The 13,004-nt window shown below is 65.5% G+C and overlaps 1 protein-coding gene across 10 annotated transcripts; it reads right to left on the minus strand.

Annotated features, from left to right (window-relative positions):
- Positions 1-12,552, minus strand: SMG9 (SMG9 nonsense mediated mRNA decay factor). 10 transcript variants are annotated; one of them, XM_074307050.1, is made up of 16 exons: positions 12,075-12,240; positions 11,914-12,013; positions 10,483-11,178; positions 9,251-9,414; positions 5,190-5,264; positions 4,841-5,108; positions 3,603-3,700; positions 3,326-3,438; positions 2,294-2,405; positions 2,031-2,126; positions 1,864-1,949; positions 1,479-1,585; positions 1,291-1,398; positions 1,082-1,210; positions 793-937; positions 1-518 (listed from the first exon to the last, which is right to left on the minus strand). In XM_074307050.1, the coding sequence occupies exons 4-16, from the start codon at positions 9,404-9,406 to the stop codon at positions 440-442; spliced, it is 1,572 nt and encodes a 523-aa protein (XP_074163151.1). In that variant the 5' UTR covers positions 9,407-9,414; positions 10,483-11,178; positions 11,914-12,013; positions 12,075-12,240; the 3' UTR covers positions 1-439. The 10 variants fall into 10 exon arrangements, with proteins under 10 accessions (XP_074163151.1, XP_074163158.1, XP_074163154.1 ...); XM_074307057.1 differs by lacking the exon at positions 11,914-12,013 and having other exon boundaries at positions 10,483-11,102; positions 12,228-12,552; XM_074307053.1 differs by lacking the exon at positions 11,914-12,013 and having other exon boundaries at positions 10,483-11,145; positions 12,075-12,370.
- Positions 12,553-13,004: the final 452 nt, after the last annotated feature.

Below are 13,004 nucleotides of genomic sequence, written 5' to 3' on the forward strand. Positions count from 1 at the left end.
CTGTGTTACCATCTTTATTAACCAACAAATCGGACCCAGATGAGGAGCCCTGGAGGACAGGGGCATCCCCGGCCCCAGCTCTCAGAGGGACCACCCGGGGAGGACAGGAGCTCTGAGCTCCCCACTTGTCTGGCTGTCTGGCCCGAGAACGAGGGGCTGGGAGAGGGGCCCCGCTTCTCGCTGGGTCTTGAAATCGGTCACCTTCCTCCCTCAATCTGTGGGGATGGATGAGCCCCAGGCTCTGACCCCCGAGAACCTTCCGCTGGCCCCGGGACGTCCGAGCAGCTGAATCCCCCCACTGGCTCTCCCGCTGCTGCTGTCTGCGCCCTCGGGGGGCCTGGTGTGCACGTACTCACACACGGCAGCTGGAGGTGGGGAAAGGGACCCCAGGACCTCCAGGAACTTAGCAAGCCCTGCGCGCCGCCCTCCTCGCACACCCTCACGCCAGCAGGCGGCTGTACTCAGCCAGCGCGGAGGACTTCTTGACCCCGTCCCAGATACGGGCGGCGTAGTGGAACCTAGGCCAAGGGGAGGATCGGTGTCAGTGAGTGGGCCGGAGGGAGTCATCAGAGAACTTCTGGGACTCTCTGAGACCTCCAGGACCTCACCAGAACCTCCGGGACCTCACTGAGACCCAAGAATCTCAGACTGCTCAGGACCACCTCTGCTTTGAAATGGGCCCAGACCACCCCAGCTCACATGTCCTGGGGACTGAGCTTTGCCAAGGGTGGAAGGTGAGCTCCTTGTCCACCGGCCCCCCTTTCCTGTGCCCCCCTCCCCCCAGGGCCGTACCAGTTCTTCTCGGTGAGGATGGTGTGCGAGAGCTGCGGCCGGGCCATGGACATCACCTGGCTCCGGAGTTTGGTCACTAAGGACTGGAAGCTGGGGTGGCCTCGGTAGCCCGGGAGAAGGGAAAAGAGCGGGCTGGAGCCCGGGCCTGGGGATTGAGGGATAGGGTGAGAACCTCGGCCTGGTGCCTTTGCCCTTCCCCTTGGGTGCCCGTCCCCTCCAGAGCAGCCCCATGCCCACCCCACACCCCTGGGGAGCCCCCCTCCTAGGCCCAAGGCCCTCTGGCTGGTACCTGCCCGGGGCAGGCTCTCGCTGTCCCCCTCGGTGTCCATGAAGGGCACCAGGAAGAGGTTCACTTCTGAGTCCAGGAAGTCGGGGGGCAGGCCCGGGAAGACGTTGCACTGCAGCATGGACAGGGTGCCTGATGAAGGGGAGAGGAGGCCGTGGTGAGAGCTAGGCGCATGAAGCGGCCTCGAGGTGGGTCCGAGGGCGGCCCCTTACCCTTGTAGCGCAGGTGGGAATGGGCCATCAGCTGGTCGATCACCAGGTGCATCTGCCGCAGCTTCTGGGGGCAGAAGTCCTCCCGCCGGGCCTTGTTCTGCAGGAAGACTGAGGGAGAGGGACAGGTGAGCCCGAGGCTGGGCAGGAGCAGCCCCTCCCCCCTCCTCCCCCCTGGAGCGGCACCTCACCCAGATGGGGGTAGTACTCCGTGCCTTCGTCCGAGCCGGAGGAGCTGCTGGCCTCGTGGCTGGGGGAGGGGGTAGAGGGCTTCACCATCTCAGCCGTCTGCAGAAACCTGGGCGGGGACACAGGGAGGCTCGCTGCCTTGCCTGTGGCCCTGCCAAGCAAGACCCGCCTGCAGGAAGCCCCCCCCAGTGTCTGTGGACTCCCCTTGCTCGGCCCAACCCCATTTTACAGAGGCTCTGGGTCTTCTTGGCCTCGAGCTCCTGCCTCTCTGCTGCTGCCTCCAAAGCTTAGGGAGCCACTTAGCCCTCAGGAGCACAGACAGAAGCACCCAAGTCAGAATTCGAATCCGGTACCTTAAGCCCAGGCCCGGGTCCCCCAACTGCTCACCGGTACAGACTGAGGTCAGTGAACCAGTCCTGCACCACGATGACCACGTGGCAGACGGTGAAGAGGAAGGCCGCGATCTGCAGGGACTGGACAAGAGAGATGATGCTCAGGGGGGCCATGGCCCTGCCTTCTCCCCCCTCCCCCCCGCTTGACCCCCAACCTCTCACCTGCATCTCCACGTAGGTGTGGGGCAGGTTGTACTCGGGGGGCAGTTTGCGGTCATTGTTGATGAGGTGGTCCAGGATGGACGGGCTCAGGATGGGCTGAGGGGAGGAGGGAAGGAGCGTCAGGGCCGAGACGGGGAGAACCGCCAGCAGGTGAAGAGGACTTGGCGGCCCGAGCTGGGCACTGTGCTCGGCATACAGTGGGCGCTTAATGATGCCTTGGGTGCCGTTACTGCCCCCTGGTGGCCTGCAGAGGCCCGGCCCACCTGGGTGTCCAGGAAGACGATGCGCTCCTGGGTGATGAAGAAGTCAATGCCGCTGGTCTGGTTCCCCCCGCGCTCCTTCATCTCGGCGCTCTGGGCCCGGAACACGTAGGCTCTGTGGGGGCAGCACGGGTTCCCTCCCGTCAGACTCTGTGCCCCCTCCCTAGGGGCCAGGGAGGCCCTCGGGGGGGCCCGGCCCAGGGAAGCAGCCTCAGAAGCTGCTCCACATCTGAAACGGGGGTGACGGCACGTGTCTGCCGCGAAGGATCAAGGAGATGTGGGGGGAGCATGGCGTCAGCCTCCAGTGCCGTGGGGAAAAGCTGGGGGTGCTAGTGGACCCCCAGCTCCTGGTGAGCACGGGCCTCCCTAGGCTCCTCCCCTGCTACTTCATGCAGACAATATGGGCCAGGGTTAGGGACCAGAACTTGGCTCTTCCTGACCCTGTCTGAGACACGGCCCAACGTGGAGCCAGGGCAGGGAGGCCTCTGGGAGGTGGCCGCCTCCCCTCCCCCTCCTCCTCCCCTCTCAGGGACTAACCACAGAGGGAGGTCTAGGCTCAGTTCTGGGCGGGCTCCGCCTCACACCTAGTCTCCTTTTACTGACTCAAGCAGCCTTTAACGCCTACTGTGTGCCCAACCCTGTGACTGGGCTGAGAAACCTCAAACTTAGCTCATCCTGGCCTGTGACTAAACAGAGCTGGGGCCGCAGGAGGGCGGGGCACAGGGAAAGCCCCCCCAGAACCACAGGGCTCGGGATCAGGGCTGACTTCTTGGAGGAGGCCAGGCCTTTGCTGGCCCCCTGGGGTGAACACGCTGGTGTTTCACTTCCTGGAGCTTCCCCACAGCCCTGGAGCCAGGCCCCCAAGGGACATTTCACAACTGAGGGCCCCCGAGGCTCTGGCTGGGTGAGAGCCGTGACCCCGGATCGCCCGTGTGGGGAGGGGCAGGGGGTCTCCGTGATGGGTGACGCAGTGGGGAGAGGGCCGGGTGTGGGGGCGGAGGAGGAGCTGGGCCCGGGCACCCGCCTCCCGCCTACCTCTGGTCCTCCTCGGGGGTGTTGGCCGACAGCAGGGACATGACCATTGACTTGCCCGTTCCTTGCAGACCCAGGACCCCGACCACCAGCACGTCCGTCTGATCCAGCAGGTACTGAGGAGAGCGCAGTGCAGGACGTCAGCCCCCCCCTCCGACTGCAGAGGCGCCGCTCGTCCCACCACAGGCGGGGTGCTGCTGGAAGAGCCACCTGGGCAGCCCCCCCAGCAGGTAGGTTCTCCCCCCCGTCCCACCCAGGTCCTGCTCCTAAAGGGGCTCACCTCGATGGCGCTGTCGCACCAGTTCATCTGGTCGTCCACCAGCTTGATGCTGTGCTTCATGCGCTCGGGGGGCAGCAGCTTGGCCTGGCCCACCACGGCTGGGAAGGGAGAGAGAAGGGGGCCGCCTGTCACCCGGACCAGGGGCTGGTTCTGCCTTTCTGTATATCTGCACGGCTTGGCACAGTGCCGCACACAGCAGGCACCTAATAAATGCACACTGGCTGGCCAATAAAGGGGAGGCCGCGGCCCGAGGGAAGGCCGAGCCGAGTGCAGAGTGGGGCGGCCTTTGTTCCTCCCAGGGTGAGCCCACCTCCCCCCCCCTTTTCCCTTCTGAGGAAAACAGGCCCCAGTCCCTGGAGCGGTAAGCCTGGGCAGTGGCCGGGCAGGTGCCCTGGGGGGAGGGACTGCCCCCCAGCGACTCTGACTGCAGCACCCTCCCTCCCAGCCTCTCCCTTACCTGCGAGTGGGTCCCAGGGAGTCTCCCAGAAGGACGGGCCAGGATGAGTCCTCCCAGATCCCTCTTGCTGGCTGTTCCACATGCCCACTCGCCCCCTGCCCCTCTCCATCCTCCCCCCTGCCCCCCAATGGGCCAGCCAGCAGTGCCCAAGTCTCCCCCAGGACCTGGCAGGGCTCCGTTCTCTATAAATGTCTACCTTGGTGGGTCTCACGCCAGGCACTGTCCTCCACGGAGCCCATGTTGAGGCAGGACCCCGGATGAGCCTCCCTGGCAGGACCCCCGGCCTCACTGCAGAATCGTGCCCCCCCATTTCAGGATCTCCCTCCTTTGGGACCTACGGGTCTGTCTGCACTGAGTCCCTGGGGAGGACCCGGCCCGGGCCCAGAGGGCCACTTTTCACATTAAGGATGCGTCTCCCAGACAGGAGGTGATGGCACTGGGCGTGCGGTGGCCCGGCCTCTCCCCGGGTAATCTCGGCCATGCCATCGCACGTCTGCGTGCAGATACGTCACACAAAGGGTCCTTCCTTCGCCTTTTATTGGAGGCAGAGGCCGGCCCTGAGCGTGTCCCCCTCCCCGTGCACACAGAAGTGCCCCAGGCTCCCTTGCTGTGCTGACTGGGGGCCCCACCCCCCATCCGAGCATCTGCCACAGGAACAGGCATGGTGGGGTGTGGAGGGCAACCTCCAGAGCCGCCTACTGACACATCGTGCACCTGCTCACCCCGCTTTGTTCCGAGCACCCCCTAGTCGCAGCACCGTCTCCGTGTGCCCCCCACTTACGGTCCAAGGCGGCGGGCGTCGTGGTGCCCATGCCCCGGTTCTGTATCTGGTAGACGGGCTGGGTGGGCCGCTGGCCTTCCTTCTCCCCCTTGGGGGGGGTGGGTACCACTGGAGGGGGCGGCGTGGCCCCTTCAAGGGCCGGGGCTCCTGCCCCCCCGGCCGGGCCCTTGGCTTCCTCCCGAGGCTTCATCAGAACAATAGGTTTGTCCAGAGGAGCAGGGGCCTGGAGAGCAGTGGGAGCCGGCGTGGTCGGGGGCGGAAGTTTGGACTGAGGAGGAAAAAGAAGCTTCAATCCCTGCGGCCCCCCCAGAATACCCCGGGCCCCCCAAGGACTTGCCCACAGCCTTACCCGCTCTGCTGGAGGCTTGGAGAGAATGATGGGCGTTTTCTGGATGATTGACGTCCCTGCCTCCTCATTGCCATCCTGTGAAAGGGAAGGAAGGGCGCCAGAGATCAAGGGCCTGGGACGGCTCCCCAGTACTGCCGCACCCTGTCAAGACCCCACTCCAGCATCCATCCCTCTAGCTCTCCTCTATCCCATCACACCCCTTGAGCCATCCTCTCTCCCCGGCCAGAGAAGACTGATGTAGTGCAGGGTGTCCCCCCCCACACACACACACACACTCCCAGAGGTCAAGGAGGGACGAGCCACCCCTTCCTCCTTGGAGGACTGTAATCAAATCACCTGGGGTGCTTTAATCCCCTCTCCTCAGGGGGATGGCAACGTCACGACTCCCCTCAGCGTGGGAAGCTGGAGGAGAGCCTGACTTCTGAATGCAGGCAGATCCCCTGACCTCCCCGACCCCCCTGCCCAGCCAAAAGTGGAGCCCGAAAAACCATAGGGAAACTCAATGCGAAACTGGAGGGAGCGACCCCCTCCAGCCCAGGAGTGCACAAGGGTCAGCCAGGAACCCAGGACATGGTGACTAAAGGTGTCGAGGGGCCGCCAGAGGCGGGGGCCTCAAGGGCGCACCCTGGGGATGCTCAGGCCCAGAGGCTCGTCCCAAGAGGTCCTGAAGGGCAGCGGTCCCTGGAGGCTTCGAGGGCCTAAAGTGGGCCTGAGCACGCACTAGAACTGAGGCCGGGGGGAGGCCCTGCAATCCCAAAGAGAGCAGGGGTCAGCGTCCTGCCAAGCGATGAGGCCCCAGAGCCTTCAGCATGAGCGAGCAGAGACTCTGAGGAAAATGGAACTTCCAGAGGCACGGTCGTCCAGAAAAACGGGCAAGGGTGAAAAACCAAAGCTCGGCAGGAAGAAGCGGGAGAAGACAAAGTCTGCAAGCTGGCCCGGACCCGGGACCCTGGCCAGCCAGGACGGCGCAGACCCGCCAGCGCCGGAAGGAGCGGGACGGAATCAAAGCAGCAGAGACTCAGGAAGCCAAGGGCTGATGCCCGGAACCCAGGTGGAAGATCAGGGGGCCGGGGGCAGAGTTCAAGGGTCCCTGGGTGTGCCAACCATGCTCCCAAAGCAGCCAGACACCGACTCTCTAAGATCCTACGTGGAGGATGCCCTGACACCGAGGGCACGGCCGGAACACCCGCAGGACCCGGCCCAGAGAGTCTGAGCCCAGCGGGACCGAGCCCAGAGGGACCCGGCCCAGCGGGACCTGGCCCAGCGGGACCCGGCCCAGAGGGTCTGAGCCCAGCGGGACCGAGCCCAGCGGGACCCGGCCCAGAGGGACCGAGCCCAGAGGGACCTGGCCCAGAGGGACCTGGCCCAGAGGGTCTGAGCCCAGCGGGACCGAGCCCAGAGGGTCCGAGCCTAGCGGGACCGAGCCCAGAGGGTCCGAGCCCAGCGGGACCCGGCCCAGAGGGTCTGAGCCCAGCGGGACCGAGCCCAGAGGGTCTGAGTCCAGAGGGACCCGGCCCAGCGGGACCCGGCCCAGAGGGTCCGAGCCCAGTGGGACCGAGCCCAGAGGGTCCGAGCCCAGCGGGACCCGGCCCAGAGGGACCCGGCCCAGAGGGTCTGAGCCCAGCGGGACCGAGCCCAGAGGGACCCGGCCCAGAGAGTCTGAGCCCAGCGGGACCCGGCCCAGAGGGTCTGAGCCCAGCGGGACCGAGCCCAGAGGGACCCGGCCCAGCGGGACCTGGCCCAGCGGGACCCGGCCCAGAGGGTCTGAGCCCAGGGGGACCGAGCCCAGCGGGACCCGGCCCAGAGGGACCGAGCCCAGAGGGACCTGGCCCAGAGGGACCCGGCCCAGAGGGTCTGAGCCCAGCGGGACCGAGCCCAGAGGGTCTGAGTCCAGAGGGACCCGGCCCAGCGGGACCCGGCCCAGAGGGTCCGAGCCTAGCGGGACCGAGCCCAGAGGGTCCGAGCCCAGCGGGACCCGGCCCAGAGGGTCTGAGCCCAGCGGGACCGAGCCCAGAGGGTCTGAGTCCAGAGGGACCCGGCCCAGCGGGACCCGGCCCAGAGGGTCCGAGCCCAGCGGGACCGAGCCCAGAGGGTCCGAGTCCAGAGGGACCCGGCCCAGCGGGACCCGGCCCAGAGGGTCCGAGCCCAGTGGGACCGAGCCCAGAGGGTCCGAGCCCAGCGGGACCCGGCCCAGAGGGACCCGGCCCAGAGGGTCTGAGCCCAGCGGGACCGAGCCCAGTGGGACCAAGCCCAGAGGGTCCGAGCCCAGCGGGACCCGGCCCAGAGGGTCTGAGCCCAGTGGGACCCGGCCCAGAGGGTCCAGGCCCAGCGGGACCCGGCCCAGAGGGACCCGGCCCAGAGGGTCTGAGCCCAGCGGGACCGAGCCCAGCGGGACCCGGCCCAGAGGGACCGAGCCCAGAGGGACCTGGCCCAGAGGGACCCGGCCCAGAGGGTCTGAGCCCAGCGGGACCGAGCCCAGAGGGTCTGAGTCCAGAGGGACCCGGCCCAGCGGGACCCGGCCCAGAGGGTCCGAGCCCAGCGGGACCGAGCCCAGAGGGTCTGAGTCCAGAGGGACCCGGCCCAGCGGGACCCGGCCCAGAGGGTCCGAGCCCAGTGGGACCGAGCCCAGAGGGTCCGAGCCCAGCGGGACCCGGCCCAGAGGGACCCGGCCCAGAGGGTCTGAGCCCAGCGGGACCGAGCCCAGAGGGACCCGGCCCAGAGGGTCTGAGCCCAGCGGGACCAAGCCCAGAGGGTCCGAGCCCAGCGGGACCCGGCCCAGAGGGTCCAGGCCCAGCGGGACCCGGCCCAGAGGGTCTGAGCCCAGCGGGACCCGGCCCAGAGGGTCCAGGCCCAGCGGGACCCGGCCCAGAGGGACCCGGCCCAGAGGGTCTGAGCCCAGCGGGACCGAGCCCAGAGGGACCCGGCCCAGAGGGTCTGAGCCCAGCGGGACCCGGCCAAGAGGGTCCAGGCCCAGCGGGACCCGGCCCAGAGGGTCTGAGCCCAGCGGGACCCGGCCCAGAGGGTCCAGGCCCAGCGGGACCCGGCCCAGAGGGTCCAGGCCCAGCGGGACCCGGCCCAGAGGGACCCGGCCCAGAGGGTCTGAGCCCAGCGGGACCGAGCCCAGAGGGTCCGAGCCCAGCGAGACCCGGCCCAGAGGGTCCAGGCCCAGCGGGACCCGGCCCAGAGGGTCCGAGCCCAGCGGGACCCAGCCCAGAGGAACCCGGCCCAGAGACCAGAGGGCAGCAGGCCCCAGACCACAGGGACCCAGCCCAGAAAAGAAGCCTGTGTGTCCAGAAGGGATCATGCCAGGTAAGGTGGAGGCTCCGGACCATAACCAGGAAGGGTGGACCCTGCAAAGCCAAGGAGGGAAAAGCCCGGAGCTGGGCAGGACTGGGAGGTACAAGAAGAGGCCGGAGCCTGGAAGGAGCGGGGGCGGGGCCGGCCCGCTCTGGGCGCTCTGGAACCTGCAGGCTTTCCAAGGGCTTTCTGCGAGTCCCGGGCGGTTCTGAGGGCTGGGAAAGGCAGAGACGCAGGCAGAATGGGGGAGGAAGGGGTGCACTGGGGCCGTCCTCAAGGGCACGGGCCGGGCAGTTTCCATCGGGATCTCCAGAGCTTTGCTCTTAGACGAAAGCTGGGCCTCCGAGGCCTCTCGTTCCGGGTGTGACTGGGTGTGAATGTGCATGGACGGGGGGCATGTCTGCGCCTGAGGGGAGTCTGACCGAGCGGCCCGGGGGTGTCCCCTTAGGTGTGTGCCTGTCTGAGGCTGTCCGCGCCTGCATGGGCACATCTGAGCGAGGGACGGCTGCCCCCCCACCGCCCGGCCTTCTCTGCAGCATCGGCTGCCCGCCCCGGCTCCCCCCCACAAGCCCAGCTCTGTGCCCTGTGGCATCCTGCCGGCAGAGCCCTCCTGCAGCTCGGCCCCCTCCGGCCTTCTCAAACGACATACAAATCTGCAGACCCTCTCCCTTTGCCCCCCAACCCCAGACTGCCGTCCCCTGGGGGGGTCACAGGTTCCTGAGGTGGGAGCTCCTCCCTGCAGCTGGAGCCGCACACACACTCACCCGCCGCTCGCGCTCCCGGTCCCAAGGGGCTCCATAGTCGCGCTCCCGGCCCCCGGGCCCGGACAGGTTCTGGGGGCCCCCGGAGCCCGGCTCCTTCCATCGGCGTCGCCGCTCTATCCCGTAGAGCCCGGGCTGGCTGTGCCCAGACTCGGACATGGCACGGCCTGGTGAGGAAAGAGCGATGTCAGGGCCCGCCCTGCAGCAGCTGCAAGCAGAGGGGGGGGGCGGGGGCTCTCCCGCTCTAGGAATTTCCTGGTTCCCTGCCGGGGGATGGAGAGTTCCCTGGGGGAGGGGGGCATTGCTTGGATGGGCAGCTCCCTGGTGGGCACAGGGCCTCTGTTTGGATGGACAGCCCCCTAGGGTGGGCACCAGGCCCTTGCTGAGGGAAGGAGAGCTCCCTGGGGTGGGCACGGCCCCTGTGGCAGCTCACTAGGGATTCCAAGCCCGTGATTCAGGTCTTTATTTTCACCCCCACCCAGGGGCGCGACCCTAAAGCCAGGGAGCCGGGCCTGAACACGGGTCACATGACCCTAAGGTCCGGTCAGCCAGGGCCCCTCCCCCTCCCTTTCTTTAGGCCTGGTTCCGTTAGGGTGTAAGCCTCCAGAGGGCAGGGCTGGTTTCCCTTCCGCTGTTCTCTACCCCAGGCACACAGGGAAGGCTTAACAAATGCTTGTCCACTGGACGCTTCCTCAGTCCCCAGCCCTTGTGCATGTTACAGATAAGGCCATTAAGTAACTTGCCCAAGATCACCCGGGTGGTGTCGGAGCGAGATTCGGACCCGTGCGCCTTCCCTCCCCCACCTCAGGTACTTAGACGCCTGGTGAGAGGGGGCAATAAGGTGGTCGTGGGCCCTTTCCCAATCACTTCCGGGTTGGGCTACCAGCAATGGTGGGGGAGGAACGCTAACGGGGGTGGAAGGACAGAATCAGGCACGTGCAGAGGGAGGGTGGAGTTCGCTCGTCCGCGCGCCTTGCTCTGAACTGAATCCTGATTGGCTCGCTGGCGCGGAGGCCTCGCGCGCGCGGGATATGGGCGCGGTCCTCCCTGAGATCGAGTCTGATTGGTCCTTTGGCCCCAGCGCGAACAGGGAAGGGGAGGGGCCCACTTCTCTAAGATGACGTCTGATTGGCTGCGACAGAAGCGCATGGGGGGGCTCCCAAAGAGGGAGGAGAACAGTGGCGCGCGCCCGCGGTAGGAGGAGCCCTTTTGCCCGCGCGCCGCCTGATCCTTACCTGAGCTGGTCGCCGAGTAGCGCCACGACCAAGTCGCGCGCTTCTCCCGCGTCGAGCTATTGAAGGGCCCGTCACCGGCAAATCAACGGAAAACGATGGGGAGCGACGCTGCTGGACTCCCGGAACCGGGGGGCGGGAGAAGAGGGAGGGGGGAAGAAGGGGAGCTACGGCAAAGAGGATTGTCGCTAGAGTGATGTCATCGCGCATGCGCCGAGGGTGCCGGGTGTGCGGGGAGCGTGAGAAACTGCGCATGCGTTAACTTGCGCTTCTGCCGGGTGTTGCTCCCCGCCCTTTCTCGGCTCTGTTCTCATCTGGCTCCACTGCGCCTGCGCCGGTGCCGGGCGGTTGTCGGCGCTGAGGGCTGCTTCAAATTCCTCTTCTGGGAGTAAAATTATCTGGCTATAGCAAGACCTTGAGGAAGAGGTTCTGAATGAAACCAACCTAAATAACTCTGGGCTCAAGCATGGAGGTCTTCCGGGTCACTGGCCGGGAGGGGGGAGGGGAGGGAGAAGGGGGAATGGCTTCTCAGCTGCGCCCTAAATATCCTCATCTGTCAAACGGGGGATTGGCCTGAAAGGATGCTCGGAGTCCCGACACCCCCTGTTCTAAGCCCCTCCCAGCTCTGACACCCCCTGTTCTAAGCCCCTCCCAGCTCTGACACCCCTGTTCTAAGGCCTCTCCCAGCTCTGACACCCCCTGTTCTAAGCCCCTCCCAGCTCTGACACCCCCTGTTCTAAGCCCCTCCCAGCTCTGACACCCCCTGTTCTAAGCCCCTCCCAGCTCTGACACCCCTGTTCTAAGGCCCCTCCCAGCTCTGATCCCCTGTTCTAAGCCCCTCTCAGCTCTGACACCCCCTATTCTAAGGCCCCTCCCAGCTCTGACACCCCCTGTTCTAAGCCCCTCCCAGCCCTGACACCCCCTGTTCTAAGCCCCTCTCAGCTCTGACACCCCCTATTCTAAGGCCCCTCCCAGCTCTGACACCCCCTGTTCTAAGCCCCTCCCAGCTCTGACACCCCCTGTTCTAAGCCCCTCCCAGCTCTGACATCCCCTGTTCTAAGCCCCTCCCAGCTCTGACATCCCCTGTTCTAAGCCCCTCCCAGCTCTGACCCCCCCCTGTTCTAAGCCCCTCCCAGCTCTGACATCCCCTGTTCTAAGCCCCTCCCAGCTCTGACATCCCCTGTTCTAAGCCCCTCCCAGCCCTGACATCCCCTGTTCTAAGCCCCTCCCAGCTCTGACACCCCCTGTTCTAAGCCCCTCCCAGCTCTGACATCCCCTGTTCTAAGCCCCTCCCAGCTCTGACATCCCCTGTTCTAAGGCCCCTCCCAGCTCTGACATCCCCTGTTCTAAGCCCCTCCCAGCCCTGACATCCCCTGTTCTAAGCCCCTCCCAGCTCTGACACCCCCTGTTCTAAGCCCCTCCCAGCTCTGACACCCCCTGTTCTAAGCCCCTCCCAGCTCTGACATCCCCTGTTCTAAGCCCCTCCCAGCTCTGACATCCCCTGTTCTAAGGCCCCTCCCAGCTCTGACATCCCCTGTTCTAAGCCCCTCCCAGCCCTGACATCCCCTGTTCTAAGCCCCTCCCAGCTCTGACACCCCCTGTTCTAAGCCCCTCCCAGCTCTGACATCCCCTGTTCTAAGCCCCTTCCAGCTCTGACATCCCCTGTTCTAAGCCCCTCCCAGCCCTGACATCCCCTGTTCTAAGGCCCCTCCCAGCTCTGACATCCCCTGTTCTAAGCCCCTCCCAGCTCTGACATCCCCTGTTCTAAGGCCCCTCCCAGCCCTGACATCCCCTGTTCTAAGGCCCCTCCCAGCCCTGACATCCCCTGTTCTAAGCCCCTCCCAGCCCTGACATCCCCTGTTCTAAGCCCCTCCCAGCCCTGACATCCCCTGTTCTAAGCCCCTCCCAGCTCTGACACCCCCTGTTCTAAGCCCCTCCCAGCTCTGACACCCCCTGTTCTAAGCCCCTCCCAGTTCTGACATCCCCTGTTCTAAGGCCCCTCCCAGCTCTGACCCCCCCCTGTTCTAAGCCCCCTCCCAGCTCTGACACCCCCCTATTCTAAGCCCCTCCCAGCCCTGATAGTTTATCATACATTCGAGAAATATTAAATGTATCCGTTTCTGGTTGAGGTCCCATGCTTAACATTAGAGATACAGAGGCAGTTTCAGTTGCTTAGAATCCAGAGGAAAAGTTTACATAAATATGTAATGTGAGAGTGTTAGGAAAGGACTTAAAGCCCCGTATGTCCGAGCTGGGAGGCCCTTAGAACAGGGAATGTCCAAGATGCGCATGGTGTCTGGTGGGCGAATGCATTTCAGAGAGACTAGGGCTAGAGGTCTAGAATTGAGGAGGGTCCCCAGAGGTAATAATTGAACCTTTGCGAGATGAGCTCACTAAGGGGAAAAACAAAGAAGAGGCCCCGGGATAAAGCCAAACTAGCAATGGGCTAGGAAAATTTTAACTATCATTTGGGGGGGGGGGGGATGCATGAAGGACATACTTTTTAAGTGTAATTTGTGTTGTAA

This window comes from Sminthopsis crassicaudata, chromosome 3 (assembly GCF_048593235.1).
Source record: "Sminthopsis crassicaudata isolate SCR6 chromosome 3, ASM4859323v1, whole genome shotgun sequence".
In the NCBI taxonomy this organism is placed as follows: Eukaryota; Metazoa; Chordata; class Mammalia; order Dasyuromorphia; family Dasyuridae; genus Sminthopsis; species Sminthopsis crassicaudata.

Excerpts from the sequence above, each read along its gene's own strand:
- SMG9 (XM_074307048.1), bottom strand. The coding sequence starts at position 9,406 with ATGTCCGAGTCTGGGCACAGCCAGCCCGGGCTCTACGGGATAGAGCGG. Across the intron at positions 5,265-9,250 it reads ACCGGGAGCGCGAGCGGCGG|GATGGCAATGAGGAGGCAGG; the intron begins GTGAGTGTGTGT and ends TCCCTTTCACAG. Across the intron at positions 3,728-4,840 it reads GACGCCCGCCGCCTTGGACC|GCGGCCCCCTTCTCTCTCCC; the intron begins GTAAGTGGGGGG and ends TCCGGGTGACAG.